Source organism: Lissotriton vulgaris, chromosome 12 (assembly GCF_964263255.1).
Source record: "Lissotriton vulgaris chromosome 12, aLisVul1.2, whole genome shotgun sequence".
NCBI classification, from domain to species: Eukaryota; Metazoa; Chordata; class Amphibia; order Caudata; family Salamandridae; genus Lissotriton; species Lissotriton vulgaris.
This window is the reverse complement of record NC_141700.1, coordinates 569,878,068-569,896,195: the sequence shown is the minus strand read 5'-3', so window position 1 is coordinate 569,896,195 and position 18,128 is coordinate 569,878,068. Positions and strand designations below refer to the sequence as shown.

At 45.5% G+C, this 18,128-nt stretch overlaps 1 protein-coding gene across 15 annotated transcripts in view; it reads left to right on the top strand.

Moving 5' to 3' along the window:
• The window catches only part of USF1 (upstream transcription factor 1), a 173,608-nt gene that overhangs the window by 118,263 nt on the left and 37,217 nt on the right, over positions 1 to 18,128 (top strand). For all 15 annotated transcript variants that reach the window (XM_086945406.1, XM_086945401.1, XM_086945404.1 and 12 more), the window contains one exon: positions 1,493 to 1,691. In XM_086945406.1, the coding sequence (XP_086801532.1) occupies positions 1,493 to 1,691 (199 nt within the window). The remainder of the gene's footprint in view (positions 1 to 1,492; positions 1,692 to 18,128) is intronic.

The window sequence follows — 18,128 nt, the reverse complement described above, 5'->3', positions numbered from 1 at the left end:
TGGAGTCCCGCAGGGCTCCTCCCTTTCACCACTCCTGTTCAATTTGTATATTCTTCCCCTAATTTCTGAGCTTCAGAAAAGATCTGTGATCATCTTTAACTAAGCTGATGATCTCCAGCTCTTTTTTACCATTGACCCTTCCCCTTCCTGCATTCAAAATGTCCATTCCATTATGACTTTCATCAGCTCCTGGATGAATTCAAACCAGCTTAAACTTAATCCCGACAAGACTGAGTTAGTCCTCACTGGGCCCCAAGGCAACCCCTGGAACTCCACCTTCTGGCCCCTCTCCCTTGGTCCCTCTCCTTCCCCTGTTGACTCTGTCAAGAGCTTAGGCATCACCATTAGCAATGACCTCTCCATGAGGGCCAAATTAACTCAGTAGTATCCGTCTGCTTCTTCCATCTGCGCCAGATTCGGAAAATCAGCAGACTGCTCGCTCGTGAAGCTCTGGTTCAGGTCACTCTGGGACTAGTCATGTCTCGCATTTATTATGCGAATTCTTTATACGCGGGCATACCTGCATATCAATCTCAACGTCTCCAACTCATCCAGAACCAAGCAGCCAGGCTTATTCATGGCCAGCCTAAGTTCAGTCACACTAAACCTCTTCTTAGGAGCCTCCATTGGCTCCCAGTTGCCCAGCGCAGCCTCTTTAAACTGGGCTGCCTGATCCACAAAGGCCTTTCCTCTCAGGGACCTTCCTTCATCTCCTCTCTCTTACACTGTTATGTCCCTCACCGTGCCCTACACTCTTCCGGCTCTAACTTACTGTCCCCCTGCTCTTTCAGACGTAAGACGCATAGAGGCCTGAGATTCTCTACCCAAGCTCCACTCCTCTGGAATTCCCTTCCCCAAGAACTTCGTCTCCTCCCCCCTATGCTCACGTCAGAAAATCACTTAAAACCTGCCTCTTTTCTGTAGCCACAACTAATTCCTTCCCGCCCTGTACCACTTAGCCCTTCCACTCTAGCGCCAAGGAACCATTGGTGAACGCGCGCTTTATAAATTCATATCATATCATTATCAACCACGTTATGTCTTTTGAATGATGTAGTGCTTGTAATTGCTAAAGATGTTATCAAGAGTGCTATGAGTTAAAGAGGGTTGCTGATGTGTTTGTCTAGAGATTTGTTTAGCAGATGACTGACGTTGTTTAAAAAAAAAAAAGTATAGTTTGCTGAATGAAAGGCTTGCACGTCTGATCCAAGTCCTGTTAAACCAAGAGAGTGAAGAGGATTTTGTGTGCTTCAAAAAGACCTGAACGTAGTTTTATTAAAGAAAGACAGGCATTCCACAGCTATAGTTTGAGTGTTTGATTGGTTGTGTAATTTTCAATGCCTTAGTTGCTGCAGTGAGATGAAGTTTCTTGATGGCAATTTGATAGGGTAACAATGGTCTCAGGGAATGAATGGATCTTTTTTGGTGGTCATTTGAGCATTTCAGAATCAGTAACATTGCACCTGAACATGTCACTTTTCTATTACTCCAGGCTGTTGCCCAGGGAGCCTTTTCTGCTGATGATGGAGTTGAATCTGAAAACCCTGGCCAAGAGACCCACTACACATATTTCCCCAGTACTGCAGTGGCAGACACTAGCACCTCTCTAGGACCTGGGGCAACCTCTGCCACGATAGTCACAACACAGAATTCTGATGCCTTGCTGGCGCAAGGCACAGCCGCAGGCCCAGGTAAGCCATTCAACGGCATCAAAGATCTACTATTTGGAAAATGGTTCACTGAAATTCCCACCTCTGTGATATGTTGTTTTAAAAAAAAATGTTTTTATTAAAATGCTGGTAGTTGCTCATTAACCACAGGTTTAGTGTGATCTTACGGAGTAGTTTGCATTGCATTGCCGCGTAAAACAATATCAGTTGCTTAAATATTTGTGGATAGCTACAGTAGGGTACAGCCTATATTGTGGTCCCTTATAAGATGCCAATGCGTATTTGAGCAGGGCACACAACTGCTTTATTTACTTTTGTTAGTGTAACAAGCTTTTTCCACCAACGCTACAACTCTCTAGCCTCTTCAACAGCGTACCTTCATCAGAGCTTTGATGCCTTCTCACATTTCCAAGAGTACCCTCAATTGTGCATGGTCCTGAATAGAAACTTGTCTCTGCTTTCAGTTGCCATTAAACATTTTTCTGCTGAAAAGCAACAGTGGATAGAATATTAATCGTATTAGGTCATGAATCTGTGGAGCCTCACCAAGTCTTTGAAATGTAGGTGTACAAATGTTGCTTTTGCCTCACATCACATACCAACGGCAAACAGTTAGTATCACACGCACACACATTCCCCAGAGAGGTGACCAAAACATACAAACTTCGCACAGGAGAGACTCATCTCCCACAGCGATACACATACAAACACATTGAAAAAAACATGCCATCTTCCTGCTGACTTGAATGGCAGATCGCAAGACCCACCCACTTTAAATATTCCATTTGAAAGGAAACTCTTCACTCCTTCCACACCACACTTCATTTTTTAGTGCCGGGGCATGTCCACAGGCATTCCTCAGTGAGCACATCTCCGTTGGCAAACCCACAATCTGCACCAAAGCGTTATGAAACACAAGTAATTGGTAAGTTTACTGTATACAAAAAATTTGTAAGTTGTTTGTTAAGAGTTTTATATAGCGCGAACAAGACCCTTTCGGGTGACAGAGAGCTTTACATAATAAAGAAAATTATGTTATACGACAAACGATACACTATGTACCAAAAAAGTGGAGTAGATCATGCGGCAAAGGTTACATAAGCAAATAATAAAGTCAATCAACATTCTTTATTACACTAAAAACCCATTAAAGATATTACATCATAGATAACATTTATCAATAAAACTGAACAAAGATAAAACCATGCAGTATAAAAACCATAGAAAAATATTGACGATATAAATACAAAACATAATACTTCAATAAAATATCATAGTTAAAATAGACAGCTGTCCTTTGATCTTTTCCTAAGTCTAAGAACTTGAGGTACAAAGTTTATTACAACAAAGCAACAATGTTCGTAATGCAAACAGTCTTTGTGAGATCTAAAGCCAAGGCTGCCTAAAAATCGTAATAAATATTGTTGTCTGGCGTAATTTACAAAAATACAGGAAATGTGCCATTGATTTCTTAGATATGGTGTCACCGGGACAAGGGGGCAAGGATTAAAACCATGTGCCCTGATAGGGGGTAAGCTACGAAAAAGTGCAGGGTGCGAAGTCTAAAACGAGTTAGATAAAATCTGTGTTTGTTATTTGTGACCCATGTAAAATAACGTTCCATCCTGCCTCCTGCTTTAAGTCAAGCTAGCACTGCACGGTCCTCAGTCGCTGAGTTTTGTCAGATCTGTCTTGATTTTTATATTGACCAAAAAGAGTCAACATCCTAGCCCTTCGGAACTATGGCCTATGGTTACAAGATGCATACTAATTGACCTAATTAATAATCTGTTCTATTTTGTCCAATTTTGTATTCTATATCAAAACATATTTTGTGTGTTTTTGCATTACATTGTTTTTGAGAATGATTAGGAATGTATGAGTGAGAGCATGGTTGATTAACTTTTTTTGCAGTTTGAATATCATTCTATATCATTATCCATTGATTAAATATATATTTCTAATTTTTTATCGTAAGAGCAACCAGTTTTGTTTTTCGTGCCCCCTTTGATTGCATATTCACTTGCCTTAGATTTATTGTAAACCAAAAACGGATTTCACCATGGACTTAAATGCATTATGAATTCTATTAGGTGAATACAAATGATTAAATAGGCCTATATCAGTGAGACCCCTTTAACATGGGCAAGCCAAGGAATTAAAAAGGCTTCATCTTGCCTCAGTCTTTGAAAATAAAACGGGAGAAGCCAGTATGTTTTGAATGCCACATCATAAGCCGAACTTGAAGGGGTGCAAACAGGTCTAGGCCCTCTGAAATAGGTAATCCAGCCTCCAGGTGGACAATGAGGCAGGGTGTTTCTTTAGAAGTAGCGAGCAGCCTATGTAAGAATTTATTCTCAAGAGAAATATACCCCAACACACCTGCTCTATAGCACCGTAGGGAAAAGCATTTGCTTTTATATAGAGTTAATAATTCCTTTATTGGCTTTTGTCCTAGTTTTTTTGAAAATCTAAAAATAGCGTCAATAGCCTCTGCAAATTTGCAGGCCCTCTGTTTTAATAGAGCAGCCCAGCCCAGTTTATCCCAAAAGGTTATACCCAGGTAATTACAACTCTGTAATTTTGTAATGAAGATACCATTGATGTAAAAAGAGTGGGAGGAAGTGTGTTTTTTGGGCCGCAGGTCTATTTGATTTTTGTTTTTGAAATATCTTCTTATTGAAAAATAACATGACATTGGCATTTCAATAGTGGATTGCGATGTTTCTTCCACATGACAAGTACATATATTGAACCTATATTGGGCATATGTGAATAACAGTTCTGATGGATACATCTGCCTGTGGATTCCTCACCTTATGAATATCCCCTGCTCCAGCATTCCGTGGAAATTTTTTGTAGCTCTCTGCGCCGACGAGGTCGTCTCAGCGTCATGGCTCGGCACACTGCTCCGCATGACGTCACCGGAGCCATAAGAAGACCATGTTGGTGTGATGAAGTCAGTTCCCTTTTTTCTGCGCTGTCGGCGCTAATGTTTGTTTTTCTGGGACTTTGTTGGATACTTTGTGTTTTTTATTGTATCCCTTCCTTTCTTTGTAGCGATGTGTGCTCCAAGGAAGTCAGGGTTTAAACCTTGCAGAGAATGCGGTAAACATATGTCAATTACGGACCTGCATGAGGATTGCCTTTGGTGTTTGTCTTCGGATCATGATGTCGAGGGATACTCTTCGTGCAGGAAGATGAATCCGAAGGCATTAAAGGAGCGTGAGGCCAAACTCTCCACGGCCAGAGCTTGAAAAGAGAAAAGGAGTCGGTAAAGGTCGAAATCTGGTTCTTCGACGTCGAACTACCCCAAAAAGAAACACAAGAAGAAGAGGAGACATGCTTCGCGACGTCGATCTTTGAAGTCAGTGGTGTCGAGGTCGCCTTCTCCTCGACGTCGAAAAGGACTTTGTTTCTCGTTCACCTTCAGTATCTCCTCATGTGACTCCGGCTCATTCTCCTTGTAAGGGGACTCCAGAACGGGCTACGACGCTGAGATTCTCACCCTCAAATCCGGCTGATGATAATGAGGCTCCACCTGTGGCTCCAGCAACTCCGACTCCTGAGGTACCTCGATTGGATCCAGGATCGGCCTCTTAGCCTCAGTTTCTGACGCCCGGCTCTGATCCCTAGCATTTTCTGAAAGCGATGTATGGTGTTTTCACCAGGGCCTCGTTCCCCTCTGGAGCACCTTTGGGTCCCATTGGTCCTTTGGCTTATAATTTGGGTGGGCCTCATCAGTATCCTCAGGCCCTCTTTGTCCCGTTCATGCCAGCGACGTCGTTCTGGTCTTTCTGGCTCTGAGGTTGTCGACGCCGTATGGACAGTCTCCGGCTCCATCCCGTGAAGCTTCTCCAAGTCGACCTGCTCCATTTATGGATACACCTTCGTCACTGATTCCGGCACCGCCAACGCCGTGTGTGGATCCTCCGACGCCCATGTTTGACGCCGACACCGCAACCAAAGTTGCGGTCAAGGAGAGAAGCGCAGAGATTGTTGGAAGAAGAGCGGTATTGAGATGAAGAGTTGGAGGCAGGAGAGGTTTATGACACGGAGGATGTGTTTGAAGACTTGTGTGAAGCAAGACACTTGACACTTCTCCCGAGTGTGATTTTGTTTTGCAAAAGGGTTCTCCCTCAAAGGATGTTGCTCCATATCATTCATTTATCAAGAAGGCTGCTGAACTTTTGGACTTGCAGCTTCCTGTGGCGGAGTATAAGTCTAATCTCCTCACTGTAGTGCTTCATTCTCCTTCTTCCGTGGTTGAACCACTCTTGCCATTTAATGATGCTCTAACTGAGCCAATTCTTGAGGTGTGGCACAATCCTTGTTCGGCTCCTGCAGTTTCGAGGTCAGTCTCGAGATGGTATAGACCTGCTCCTGGTGATCCAGTTTTTCTTTCTTCTCACCCCTCTCCTGAAAGTCTGGTGGTGCAGGCTTCTTGCTCGAAGCAGTCATCGGGTGCATTTTCGCAGGCTTCATCGGACAGGGATTCTAAAACGTTGGAGCAGTCGGCAAAAAAGTTTTTTTCATTGACCAGTATGGCTTTAAAGTCTACCACCGCCACTTGTCTCTTGGGCAGGTACATTCATGCTTTAATGGACTCTGCGAAACAGCTTCTCCCTAAGTTATCTGAGGAGGACAAGGGGAATCTAAATGGCGTGTTGGTGGATGCTCAAGCTGCTGCTCACCAGGTTATCCAGTCTGGTCTGGATACAGCAGATTCTGTTGCCAGAGTCATGGGCTCGTCTATTGCTACAAGGAGGCATGCTTAGTTGAACTCTTCGGGGTTTTCTCCTGATGTGCAGGCTGCTCTCGTTGACTTTGCATTTGCTGGCGCCAAGCGTTTTGGAGAAAAGGGGAACTCTGTTTTGCAGAGATTAAAGACAGTAAGGCTACCACAAGATCTTTAAGTCTGCGGGCTCAGTAAAGAGGCTTTGGATTTAAAAGATACTGTGGCTTTGGGAGGTCTTCCTTTCATGGGTCCAGACAGCCTCAGCAACAGCAGAAAAACCCTTTGTATAAGAGCTACAGAGGTAAAGGCAGAGGTCGCCTTCATGGAGCCGGACGTCATCCCTCTTCCTCCTCTACCTCCACTAAACCCCCCCCCCCCCACCCCGACCCTGGTAAGGCAGGAAAGCAGCCCAAGATCCGCCATCCTTAATCATGTGGGTCCTGTGGGAGGCCGGCTTACCCATTTTTTACAGGACTGGAAATTTATAACTTCGGACCTTTGGGTTCTAGATCTTGTAGAAAATGGGTACGCTCTTCCCTTCAGGGAATTTCCCCCTCCTTACCCTCCTTGTCCGGGGTTTTGCACGAAGGATCATTTGTTTCTCCTTCAGAAGGAGGTTCTTACCCTGTTACTGAAAGGTGCGATAGAGGTGGTTCCAGAGCAGGAAAGGGGTCAGGGGTGTTACTCCCGGTATTTCCTGATCTCCGAGAAGGATGGCAAGTTACGTCCTATCCTGGATTCCAGAATCTTGAATCTGTTTTTCAAGCAGGAGAGATTCAAGATGCTCACCCTAGCGCAGGTTCTTCAGGTGTTGCAACAAGAGGACTGGATGGTGTCCATCGATTTGCAGGATGCGTATTTCCACATCCCAATCCTGAAGTCTCTACCAGTTTGCGGTACTTCCGTTTGGTCTTACTACCGCACCTCGAGACTTCACCAAGGCGATTGCAGTGGTGGCTGCCCATCTCAGGAGGTCGGGAATTCCAGTTTTCCCCTACCTGGACGACTGGTTGTTGAAAGCAGAGTCTCCAGAAATGGTGAGTCGTCATTTGCAGGTTACAACCCAGCTGTTGTACAAATTGGGTTTTTCGATAAATGTACCCAAGTCTCACCTGGTGCCCTCTCAGCGCAAACTGTTTATAGGGGCAGTACTGGATCCCACTGTGACGGGCATTCCCTCATCCGCAAAGGATTCCCGACAGTCAGATAATGATTCCCTTGTTTTACAATTGAGCTGTAGTTCCAGTTCTGACGGCCCTTCGCCTGCTCGGTATGTTCGCTTCCTGCATTCTGCTGGTCAACCATGCACGCTGGCACATGAGGGCTCTCCAGTGGTGTCTCCGCAAGCAGTGGTATCAGCGCAATGGAGATCTCAGAGAGTCTTTGAGGATCTCTAGAAAAGCTGCAGCGGATTTGTCTTGGTTGAGCGTAGAGGGCAATCTCTGTCAAGGGAAGCCCTTCCATCTTCCTCCATCGGTGGCCACAGTGATAACTGGATGCCTCTACCCTAGGGTGGGGCGCACATCTTGGGGATCTGGAGATCAAGGGTGTTTGTTCTTCAGAGAAAAGGTTGTTTCACATCAACATTCTGGAATTGCGGGCGATACGTTTGGCACTCAAGGCCTTTTTCCCCTTTCCTTTGAGGTTCAGTTGGTTCAAGTCCTGACGGACAACACTGCTGCGATGTTCTATGTCAACAAGCAGGGAGGAGTAGGATCGTACCATCTCTGCAGAGAGGCATTGCGACTCTGGTCCTGGGCTCAGGATCATCAGAATCTGGCCGGGGTGCTGAACGTGCGTGCGGACAGTCTCAGTAGACAGTTCTCCGCCGACCACGAGGGGAGGCTTCATCCAGAGGTAGTTCGGCACATCTTCCAGATGTGGGGAACTGCTCGGGTGGACCTGTTTGCCACTCTCGAACGCGCACTGCCCATCATTCTGTAGTCTCCAGTTTCCGAGGCAGGGAGCGTTGGGGGACGCGTTTCAGTTGAGTTGGAGCTCACAACTCTTTGAGTTTCCTCCCATACCCTTGATTCCTCGGGTTCTGAGGAAGATTCGCCAAGACCGGGCCCAAGTCATATTGATCGCTCCGGATTGGCCAAGAAGGGTGTGGTACACAGATCTACTTGACCTCTCATTGCACCCTCCGCTCCATAGCCCCCCCCCCCCCCCTTCTCAGGGCAGACTTCCTCGCTCAGATGGAGGGGCAGGTTCTACACCCCCACCTCCAGACCCTGCACCTTCATGCCTGGAGATTGAACGGGGCAACATGATTTCTTTTTCTCTTCCGCCTGAAATGGTGAATGTTATTTTATCGGCCAGGTGACACTCCACCAAGTCCGTCTATTCATACAGGTGGTCTAAATGTGTTAAGTGGTGCAAAGAGAAATCTATTGATCCCTTAAAGGCTCATCTTTCTGGTCTTTGTTTTTCTCTTCATTTGGCCCAGCAGGTTTGTGCTGTGGCCACTGTTAAAGGATATTTGTCAGCATTGTCTGCATTTTTATGTTTACCTGATCAGCCTTCTTTATTTAAGTCTACTAGAGTCTTAAGATTCATTAAGGGTCTGACAAACATGTTTCCTCCCACTCCTTTTATTATGCCCCAGTGGGATTTGAATCTGGTGTTAACATTTTGTAATGGGTTTCCTCTTTTGAACCTATGCATAGTTGTCCTTTGAGACTACTGACTTTCAAAACTGTCTTTCTAGTGGCTATCACCTCGGCTAGGAGGGTGAGTGAGCTCCAGGCTTTATTTATTTATTTATTTATTCAAAGTTTTATATAGCGCGAACAAGATCCTTACAGATATCAGAGCGCTTCACAATGGCAGGGTAGGGGCAGTAGGAAAGAACAGAGGTAATGGGAGCAATGTAGTAGTCACTAACATGAAAGGATAATAATAAAACAAAATACATAAAACATATCAATATACAGTCAGGTGAACAGGTAATAAAACGGCACAAGTCATGGATCCCATTACATAGGTGTTCAGGTAGACCTTGGGTGTGTGGCAGGCTTATAACAGTGTTCTAGTATAGAGAGCGCACTGAGTGAGGGCATCGGGAGGGTGAATCAGTGACCCAATGTGTCTCATATATTGGTCGGTAGGACGAAAGAAGCGTAGTAGTGTCACCATCAGGTAGAGGTGTAATGCCAAAGGACAAGGTGAGCATTGATACAAGGCAATGTAGAGTCTCTGAACCACTACCTATAAAGTTCAGGAGATCTTGGCCAGAAGGATGGTTTTCACCTCTTTCTTGAAGAGTGCAGCGGAGGAGATACGCCTAGTTTCAGGCGGGAGCGCATTCCAGATCCTGGGTGCCATTCCTGAGAAGGAGCGCTTGTAGGTTTTCTCTTTCTTGAATCTACGGGGTTTCAGGAGTAGATTTTTTGAGCTTCTATTGGACCTCGAACCTCCTGATATGGACAATTTTTGAGCGAGGTAGTTGGGTGCATTGTGGTGCACGGCCGCGTGTGTCATAACCGCAATTTTTAGTTGTATTCTGGCTTCAAACGGCAGCCATTTTAGGGACTTTAAATCTGGGGAAATATGCGAATGTTTTCTTGAGCCAGTAATGAGTCTTGCGGCAGCGTTCAGGGAGGCTCTTAAGGGTGCTGTTGTGGATAGCGGGAGTCCACTGAGGGTCACAATTCCGTAGTCGATTAGAGGGATGACTAACGCTTGTACAGCAGTTCGGAAGTCTTCAGTCGGAAGGAAGGGTTTGATTCTCCTCAGTGTGTTTATTTGGAAATTAGCTGCTTTTGTGGCTTTGCTGATGTGTTGCTGCATGTTGAGCTTGGCGTCCAGTGTGATGCCTAGTGATTTCGCTGAGTCCACGATGGTGGGTTGGACATTGAGTGCTGTTAGGTTGTTGAGCCATGTTTGGGTGGTGGAAATTTTCGCCGGGGGTGAGATGAGAAGGAACTCAGTTTTCAGAGCATTTAGTTTGAGGTGATTATCGGCTAGCCAAGATTGAGTGTTAATAAGCGTGGAGTTCAGATGTTTGATATCTTCCGGAGATTGAAGCTTTAGGTACAGTTGTGTGTCGTCGGCGTACATATGGAATTGGACATTAGAAGCTTGGAGCAAGGTGGCGAGCGGTTCCATGACGAGGTTGAACAAAGTGGGGGAGAGGGAGGATCCTTGTGGAACACCTAGATCCGCAGGCACAGGTGAAGATAGCACATTATCGATCTTGAACTTCTGAGATCGGTTGTGTAGGAAGGACGAAAACCATTTGAGAACCGTTCCCGATAGACCCATTCTAGTGCTTAGCAGTTCCAGCAGGTTCTCATGTTTGACCGTGTCAAATGCTGACGAGAGGTCAAGAAGGATGAGGAGACAGGACTCATTGCGATCAAGAATTTGGAGGGCGTCATCAATTATGTGTGTCATAGCTGTTTCCGTGCTATGTTTCGCTCGGAATCCTGATTGATGAGAATTGAGGAGGTCAAATTGGTCAATGTGTCTTGTTAGTTGGAGTTGGACACATTTCTCCAGCAGTTTGGCCAGGGTGGGGATATTGGTGATGGGTCGGTAATTGTTTAGGTCAGTCGGATCAGCTGTAGGTTTCTTGAGTATAGGAGTGACTTGCCCCACCTTGAGGGAGTCCGGAATGAGGCCTTGTTGCAGGGAGCAGTTGATAATTTTGGTCCAGAGAGGGAGGAGCAAGGGGATGAAGTCTTTTACAGCATTAGCAGGTAGAGGGTCTGTGTGGTGGTTAGAGGGCTTCAAGGTACAGAGCAGTTTGTGTATTGTTTCTTCCGAGTAGGTATCGAAGTACTGCCAGGAAGCCATGTTTTTAGGTTGAGTGTTAGCCATTCTTGTGTGGTTGGGGAATCGGCTTACATCCATGATGAGGTCATTTCTTATTTTGTCAGTCTTTAGCTTAAAGAAAGCAGAGAAGTCTTCGCAGTGTGGGGTGTCGCTTGTTGTGCTACTTGATTGTAGGGGTTGTGCCTTTGAATTCAAAGCCTCCTTTTCTGACCTAACATGCTGAAAGGGTGGTACTCAGGACCAGGGCTGCTTTTGTGCCTAAGATGGTGACTCCCTTCCACCTAGGTCAGTCAATTACCCTTCCTACTTTCTATCCTCCCCCTCATCCATCCAAAAAGGAGGAGAGACTTCATTGTTTGGATCCAAAGAGGGCGATTAGCTTCTATTTGGACAGAACGAAGGACTTCCGTCTAGATGAACAGCTCTTTGTTGGATATGCTGGTCATATGAAAGGCAAAGCGGTGCACAAGCGCACTTTATCCAGGTGGATCATTTTGTGCATCACGATATGCTACTACCTGCCTGGTAAGGAGCCTCCAGTAGGCATTAGAGCTCATTCCACCAGGGCTAAATCACCTTCTTCTGCATTGTCTAGAGGTGTTCCTGTTTTGGACATATGTAAAGCTGCAGCTTGGGCCTCCCTCCACTCTTTCGCAAAGCATTACTGCTTAGATTCTGAGGTGAGGAGGGATGGACATTTTACACGCTCTGTTTTGCAGGACTTTTTGGTATAGAAGGGTTGACACCCTCCTCCTGGTGAGGTACTGCTGTAGGATTCTATTCATAAGGTATGGAATCCACAGGCCGATGTATCCATCAGAAGAACAAGTTACTTACCTTCGGTAATGTTTTTTCTGGTAGATACAGTATCTGCCTGTGGATTCCTCACAGACCCACCCACCTCCCCGTTGTCCACCTTTTTATACCATAAAAGCTGAGGTATTCGTTTTTTTGATGTATTTTTGTGTACTCAGAACTTTGTTACCTCTATTGGTTTATTGCTGTCTTGTTTGAAGTGCAAGCTTTCTTATTTCATTATACACTGAGTGTATGTGTAAATGTAAATGCAATTTGTACTTGTAAAGTGCACTGATACCCCAACTGGGGTGTCCTGGAGCTGTAACGCATACCGCTGTGGAACCCTTCCTGGCTTTTCATTGTGAAATGTCCACTCCCTGGCACCCCCAAGGTGAAGCCAGGCATCCCAGCGCTGTTGGGGCCGTTGTGGAGATTAAGCAAGCTATTGCCCAGAGTTGCAGAGTGGGACCCATGATTAGAATAGGCACAGAGGCGAGCATTCTCCGGTCCGTGGAAATTGAGCCCAAGACCCGCTGAGGCGGGAATTGAACCCTGGTCCCGGGCCAGACCTCTGCATCAGGGTCTGCCGCTCTAACCATTGAGCCACACTTCTCTCTGTATACTATGTATGCATTGTCTCTATGGTTGGTTTGGCCTTAGTGGCACGGAAAAAATGGCTGGAACTGACGTCATCACGCCGACGTGGTCTTCTTATGGCTCTGGTGACGTCATGCGGAGCCGCGTGCGGAACCATGACACTGAGACATCCTTGTTGGCGCGGAGAGCTATGAAGAATTTCAGCGGAATGCTGGTGCAGGGGATAATCATAAGGTGAGGAATCCACAGGCAGAAACTGTATCCACCAGAAAAAGCGTTACCTCAGGTAAGTAACTTGTTCTTCGATGGTATGGACTCATGGGGAAATTACCTCATCGTCTGTTGGTATCACAGGTGCTAGACAAATATCCCCCTATATGTATTCCATTTACCCCAAATTGAGGACCACGTCTTCAGGCACCCCGTGCAATATATACAGTTTTTTTCCCTAAACATGCACCAGTCTAGGTTCTTTTTTCAAGTTGACCAAGTAGGTGTTGCATCCGACCCCCATTTTTGTGCAATATCCCTTTTTGTGGCAGTGAGGCCCAGTGTTACCCAGGTTTTCTCTGAGTTGTTGAGATCCGTGGGTTCCCATACATTAAGGAGAGACAGTTTGGCCTCGAGGAGTATTTCCTTATTGAGAACTGTCCTAATAGTTCTATGCACCCCTTGCCCGAACTGCTGAATGTGGTCACATTCCCATATGATGTGCATGTATGTGCCCACTTGCCCATACCGCAAGTCTTAACCGGGCGGAGATGCCCACTTCTCGCGGGAGGCCACCGCCTCCTGCCATTCATCTTCATACATCTCTAGGCTGTCTCTTACCCAACACGCCTTAAGCCTCTCAAGGGGGTCAAGGGTATTGTTGATCAGTTTCTTATAGCTAAGAGAAATTGCTTTTTGCGACAAGTAACCGTCTAGGAGTCTATACTCTAATGGAGAGGATTCAGGAAGCGAGGTGCCCCTTGGTATAGCTACATATAGGGCATAGCGGATCTGTATATATCAGTAATTTCTGTATCTGCTAACTCATCTTGTGGCAGTGTCTGAAACCCTACCACTTCCCCATTGGCCCAAAGATCTCCTATACGTGATATGCCAATGTGATCCCATCTATCGAATCCCTTGGATGTCCTCAAGTGTCCCAGTCGTTCTGAGTCCCACAATGGAGTAGCCAGGGTTAACTTCCCACTCCACCCCAGACTTTTATGTGCATCGTGCCAGATCAGCACAGTATGTCTAGTTGGGCAAGTTAGTAGAATTTTCTTAAGGGAGGTGTATAACGCTTTGTTATAGTTTCCACCCGGCCGGAGCCATCTGTCCATGGTATAGCCTGGATCTTGCGGGCTACGGTATGTGACTTGGTTGACTGCGATGAGGTGGGAAGCCCAGTAATACTTTTTAATATCCGGGAGGCTTATTCCACCATCATACCAGTTGAGAACCAGTTTTTTAAGTGTGATTCAAAGTCGTCCGTCCCAGAGCAATTCCCTCTGCAGCCCCTCAATCTCCCTAAAATAACTAGCCGGCACTGCGTTGGGGGCATTCTGTAATGCATAGAAGAAACCGACCAGCAACATCATTTTAAATAGGGCTGCTCTACCATGGAGCGAGAGTGGCAGCGTCTTCCAAATGGCAGTATCTCGTCGCAACCGTTGTAGAGGTGGGCGCAAGTTTCTTTCGAAATGTAGTTTGGGATCCGTAGTGACAAATATTCGTAGATAACGAAATCCACCTTTAGCGGTCTGGATGAGACGATCGTCATGCAGACTAGGGGGAGTTCCCTTGAGCACTTAGATTATGGATTTATCCCAGTTTATCGAAAAGCCTGAGTATCTCCCCAAGATCGTGAAGATATCCAGGATACACCTGAGTGACCTGCGGGGGGAGGCTAGAAAGAGGTGTATATTATCTGCCTAAAGCGAGATGCTGTTCTCCCAGTCTGCCGACCATCTCAGCGCTTGAATAACTGGGTCTTGTCAGATCCAAGCCGCCAGGGGCTCCAGGGATAGGGCAAATAGTAAGGATGATAGTGAGCACCCTTGCTTAACTTGAAGGTACTAGAGCGTTTATTGTTAACCACCACTTGCGCCTGCGGTGCCGCATAGAGTAGTTTTATCCAGGACATGAAAATAGGTCCGAATCCCAGCTTGTCAAGCACCGCCATTAGATATGGCCACTCAAGTGTATCAAATGCCATTGAGGCGTCTAAGGAAAGTATAACCGCCTCCTCTTGGATCGTTTCCACCCTCCCCAATACACCATGTACCCGTCTCAGGTTGAGGGCAGTGTTTCAATGAGGCATAAATCCCGATTGGTCCGCGTTCATATGTGATTTTTGATGATTTAAAGATCCCCCTTGAAGGTATTAAATATGTTGAGGAGCAATTGCAGACCATTGGCAGTACAGAGCGATCAACACTGCATCGTCGGCGTATAATAAAACCTGGGACAGAACAGTCACCAGCTCTTAGACGATATTTTCCTTTTGCAATCAAAATGGTCTCAAGATGATTTATATAGAAGAGGAATGAAAAAGGTGCCAAAATGGAACCTTGTCTCACACCCTTGGTTGAGTCAAAAAGTGTAGTATAGTCTCCATTTAAGTTATAGTGGACTTGTACCTTGGTACCACTGTGCACACATGCTAGAAAATTAACCAGGGCAGGTCAATCCCTGCACTACAAATCAAGGACCTTAACTTGCCCCTATCAACCATATTGAAGGCACTAGAGAGGTCCATAAAGGCCAAAGCGAGGGCCCCTACCCTGGCCTGAACACATTTCCTTGAACTTAAGAGGCGATTTAGACTCTGATCAACTGTCTCGGCCTGTAACCGTATTACATGTCATAAAACAAGCATTTGCAATGCAATAGGTCTCGTATTAGGAAAGTTTGAGCTATTGGTCTTGTAAATGACAATATTTATATTTATGTTTTGGTTTTGAAAATAGCTAAATTAATAGCTTTGTCATTAACAATGCCAATAGTTATAACTTTCGCGAATGTGACACTTATAGCATTTGTAATGCAACGTGTTTTGTATTTACGTGACTTATTTATTTATTTATTTATTTATTCAAAGTTTTATATAGCGCGAACAGGATCCTTACAGATATCAGAGCGCTTCACAAAGACAGGGGGGGGCAAAAGGAGTAAACAGAGATAATGGGAACAGTATAATAGTCCGTGACATGGTAATAACATGGATAATAAAAACAAACATAAAACCAATCCATATATGATCAGGTAAATAACATGGTAACATGGTAATAACATGATAATAACATGGTAATAACATGGTAAGTAACATGGTAATAACATGGATGATAAAAACAAACATAAAACCAATCCATATATGATAAGGTAAGGGAGTAGTATAGAGCAGCACAGGTCATTGGTCCGACTACACTGGCGTACAGGTGGATCAGTAAATCAACGTGTATCATATCTTGGTCGGTAGTAAGAGAGTAGCGTAATAGTGCCCCCAACAAGTCAAGTATAGTGCCAGGGGAAAGGCAGAGCAGCGGTACAAGCAATGCAGAGTCTCTGACCCAACATCTGTAGCGATCAGGAGATCTTGGCCAAAAGCATTGTTTTCACCTCTTTCTTGAAGAGTGCAGTGGAGGTGATTAGCCTTGTTTCAGGAGGGAGCGCATTCCAGATCCTGGGTGCCATTCCAGAGAAGGAGCGTTTGTAAGTTTTCGCTTTCCGAAATCTACGAGGTTTCAAGAGTAGATTTTTAGTACTCCTATTGGATCTCGAACCTCCTGATATAGACAGCTTTTGAGCGAGGTAGTTGGGTGCCTTGTGGTGCACGGCCGCGTGTGTCATAGTTGCAATTTTTAGCTGTATTCTGGCTTCAAAAGGCAGCCATTTTAGAGACTTTAGGTCTGGGGATATGTGCGAGTGCTTTCTAGAGCCAGTAATGAGTCTCGCGGCAGCGTTCAGGGAGGCTCTTAAGGGTGCTGTTGTGGATAGTGGGAGACCGCTGAGGGTCGCAATTCCGTAGTCTATTCGAGGGATGACTAGAGCTTGTACAGCAGTTTGGAAGTCTTTGGCCGGGAGGAAGGGCTTAATTTTCCTCAGCGTGTTAATTTGGAAATGAGCTGCTTTTGTGGCTTTGCTGACGTGCTGCTGCATGTCGAGCTTGGCATCGAGTGTGATGCCTAGGGATTTCGCCGAGTCCACGATGGTAGGTTGGACATTGAGTGCTGTTAGGTTGTTGAGCCAGGTTTGGGTGGTGGAGATTTTCGCCGGAGGTGAGATGAGTAGGAACTCAGTTTTTAGAGCATTCAGTTTGAGGTGATTATTGGCCAGCCAGGATTGGGTGTTAATAAGCGTGGAATTCAGCTGTTTGATATCTTCCGGGGACTGTAACTTTAGGTAGAGTTGTGTGTCATCAGCGTACATATGGAATTGAACATTGGATGCTTGAAGCAAGGTGGCGAGGGGTTCCATAACGAGGTTGAACAGTGTAGGAGAGAGGGTGGATCCTTGTGGAACCCCTAGATCTGCAGGCACAGGTGTAGATAGTACATTGTCAATCTTGAACCTCTGAGACCGGTTGTGAAGGAAAGACGAAAACCATTTGAGAACAGTTCCCGATAGCCCCATCCTAGTACTTAGTAGCCCCAACAAGTTCTCATGTTTGACCGTGTCAAATGCTGACGAGAGATCAAGAAGGATGAGGAGGCAGGACTCATTACGATCCAGAATTTGGAGGGCGTCATCAATTATGTGTGTCATAGATGTATTAATATTACAAATAACAATGGCTTTGAATTTTTTTAAATAATTAATACTTAAATAAAAGTGATTGTAATTTAGTATGGGCAGGCCGCGCTTAATACTTAACTCGCACCCTTTCAGCCATAATAATGAAATCACATGCATATATAATTTGTCTATTCTACTCTCCCCACGGCAACAGTCCGAGGATACAGGTCTGTTTTCTGTGTAGAATATTTAAATACGGTCTAAATTAAAATGGCAAAAGAAACCGTGTCTTTTATCGGTCTGGAGTTTCATTACACAGACAACCATCAGATGGCATTAGTATGTACACAAAGTGAATTTGTCACTAGTGCTCTAAAGCTAGTTATTGGTAAGAAGCAACTTGCCTGCAGCGAGTTTAGTTATGGGTGTGTTTTTTATTCTTTACTACGGCAGCCATTTCAAAAGCAAAGGCATACAATAGCACCGACAACTCACTCTGTGTGAATTGTGCATACAATAGCAACCTCAGCAGGTGCAAAAACACCCACTGAGACACCCACTGCAAGCTTTCTTCACAGCTGCACAAGTCAGGCAGAAAATCGCCGCAAGCAGGAACAACCCAAGGCCCTGCTGCATGATGAGTCGATGGGTACTGTCCAAACAGGGATCAGCATTTCTGACACTATCTACAAAGACCGCTATACAACACTGTACGACTACAGCTGGGACCAGAAACATTTGCTGCCGAGGGACCCATGATCGAAAAAAGCAGAAGATCATGCCACTGAGCCACAGCTCCTGGTTCGTCCTGAAAAGAGGGG